The sequence below is a fragment of the Perkinsus marinus genome (assembly GCF_000006405.1).
Source record: "Perkinsus marinus ATCC 50983 genomic scaffold scf_1104296949990, whole genome shotgun sequence".
NCBI lineage: Eukaryota > Perkinsozoa > Perkinsida > Perkinsidae > Perkinsus > Perkinsus marinus.
The window spans coordinates 1,623-4,190 of NW_003209769.1; the positions used below are offsets into that span (position 1 = coordinate 1,623).

Below are 2,568 nucleotides of genomic sequence, written 5' to 3' on the forward strand. Positions count from 1 at the left end.
GCCACCAGGTGGGTCGAATAGTCCATGTTGGGTTGTGATGATGTGGAGGTGAGGTATTGGAAGCAGCACGACATTGCTGCAGTTGGTTGGATGAGCCACCTCCTCTGAAGAGGGCCCAGAGTGAGTCGGAGAGTGCCACAGCTGAGCTCGGGAATTTGGTCAAATATATGGGAAAAATTCGGGAATAAATTTGCAGAAATCAAACATAATTTTGTCGAAATTGTTATCAAGAGTATGGTGCCCTACACATACGCAAAGGTCATTCACCGTGTTGGGAGTAATAGCACGCTGAAAATTAACAGTATTTACAGATTGGGCAATTTTCGGGAAATTGTGGGTGAAATTTAACTCGTAATTATTATCAGTTCCGAGACCGGTGCCTGTAGGAAGCAGTATGTCGAGGCCACAAGAGGAAAGGAAGCAGCGAGAATCTCAGAAGAGGTTTGCATCGCTCCGCTGTACTGATTTGCATTTTTCATTGAGGTATTTTCATCCACCAACACTACCATTTAATGAGCACATGTATTACTGCCCACCAGCGTATAGGACCCCTCGGCCTTTGGAAGGGGATGATGATGGTATGTAAGGTTGATGTGGGGGGTTGTGATGAGAATACGCACATGGTCAACTACATGTGTTGATGACAATATGAAAATTCTGGGATGAAATTTGTTAGTTTTTACACATGTTAACTTTTTAGTTGAAAAAATTTCTGAGCTCAGCTGAGAAAAGCAGGTTTTTATTCTTCCAACACTGTATGGAATAATTCCATACAGTGTTGGAAGAATATTCCAATTCCTCAGGAATTGGAATTACCGCACTTCAGGCAAATCTCGATTGGGCAAATCTCTGTCAACATTCAGCGAAGGAGTTTTTTTGGATGGTTCTGGTACTGGTTACGACGTATGTAGTGGGTATAAGAATACGTGGTGGCCTCGAGGAGCTGCTGCTGCTAAGTCGGTGTACTCGAGTGGATTCACAAGGCCTGGCTATCACCGACCGATGCCGTTCATGAGGTACTGCGTGGGTCTGTGATAAGTTAGATGAGTTACGGTAGGTACGATGGTACTGCAGCGCGGTTTTCTAATTTGGTAGCACCCTCGTATTTGGGGTTCGGCGTTGGGAGCTCTCCCACTCCGTAGGAGTCGGATTAGCATGTTGGCTGCTGTTCAAAGTGACCGTAGAGGGGTTGAGTTGATCAATTTTGGCGGAGCGAAGCGCGACATGTTATGTTTTGTTTTGGTAATGCCTGGCAGTAGTAGTGAGGATACTTCTCAAGAAGGAGTAGATGATGTAATGGCAGATTCGGGAGAGGGGGAGAACCGGGAAGTGGCCCCGACACCCCCGAGGGATATAGGAGATCTCAGCAAGGAAGAATTGGAGATGCGTGTTGGTAACAGCACGGACTTTATGTATTTGTGTATGTTCATATCGGAATTTGGCAGAGGACTGAAGGTAGTAGTGGTAGTAGTAGGTGTTGGTGATGATGTCGGATTTTGGGTTGAGTTCAGCGTGTTCTGTTAGTTGCCTTTGTCGCAGTGGAGCTTCATGGGGTTCTTCAAAGACCTCTACAACTCGCAAATTATAGAAGGCTTTGTTAAGGACATTCTACTAAAGTGTTTGCATCCTCTAGGCAAACCAGTTATATGTAGTAGCTGTTCTGCTGTGAAGTGGAGAAGGAGTGGTATGGATATCATGACAGATCCAGCGGCTACTACTACGGACGTGGAGGTATCTACTCGGATTGAACGAATGATCGGAAAGCTCTTCCTCGAGAACGGTTTTGAATCTGAAGTCTTAGCGGGAATACGACCGGTCGCTGGTGTGGAGTTTCCTACGGATGAAGAAGGGCGCCTGGTGGTTGACGATCCTCAGCAGCTTGTGATGTGGTCACAGAGGAACATATTGGAACGAATGAGGATAGTAAGGATGGTATTCGGACCTAATTTGAATCTTGCATGGTTGGACCTAAGATACGCTTTGTATTTGGGCTACTATTCAACATTCCGGGCTGCCTCGTGGCGTCCTCGGCTGACACTGATGCAGTGGAGTCAACGACGGCGATCTCGACGTATATGCCGCTGAGAGGGCAGAGGGAAGCTGGCAGGGTAGTTGGCTTTGATGTGAAGGGCAGGAGGTAGTGATGGCGAGGAAGACGGGTTCGAATGGCACAGGAGAATTGTATAGTTTGAGAATAGAGAGTCAATCTTCTCGGCTGAATTTAGGGATTACGTTATGAGAATTTTTATAGGATTTGGGGTAGGAGTGTAGAAATGGAGTAGAATTATTTCCATGAATATTTCTCGATTTTCTTGTAGTGGTCGACACAGGTAGTTGACCATGTGTATGCTTTTATACCCTCATTTTCCTCATAGTAGCGTAGAGTGGTTGGTAGACCGTTTCATTAGAGCGAATGTCATATCAGGCGTGGTAAGTGATCGGCAATGAGATTGTCGGTGTGGGAATAAATATGCTCAGTTTTCCTCAACTGAGATTTATAATTTTCTCACTAATTAGGGAGTTCATATAGGAACCTGGTTGGGTCTTCTAAAATGTTGTCAGAATTTC

At 45.4% G+C, this 2,568-nt stretch overlaps 2 protein-coding genes across 2 annotated transcripts; both read left to right on the plus strand.

The window, feature by feature from the left end:
• Positions 1 to 1,245: 1,245 nt before the first annotated feature.
• On the plus strand, positions 1,246 to 1,923 carry Pmar_PMAR001317 (hypothetical protein; the record flags this gene model as incomplete). The annotated part of the gene is made up of 3 exons (XM_002778301.1): positions 1,246 to 1,455; positions 1,525 to 1,648; positions 1,703 to 1,923. Coding segments are annotated over 3 exons (555 nt in total), but the record flags the coding sequence as incomplete, so codon positions are not given.
• Positions 1,924 to 1,973: 50 nt separating this feature from the next.
• Positions 1,974 to 2,137, plus strand: Pmar_PMAR001318 (hypothetical protein; the record flags this gene model as incomplete). The annotated part of the gene is made up of 1 exon (XM_002778302.1): positions 1,974 to 2,137. A coding segment is annotated over one exon (164 nt), but the record flags the coding sequence as incomplete, so codon positions are not given.
• Positions 2,138 to 2,568: the final 431 nt, after the last annotated feature.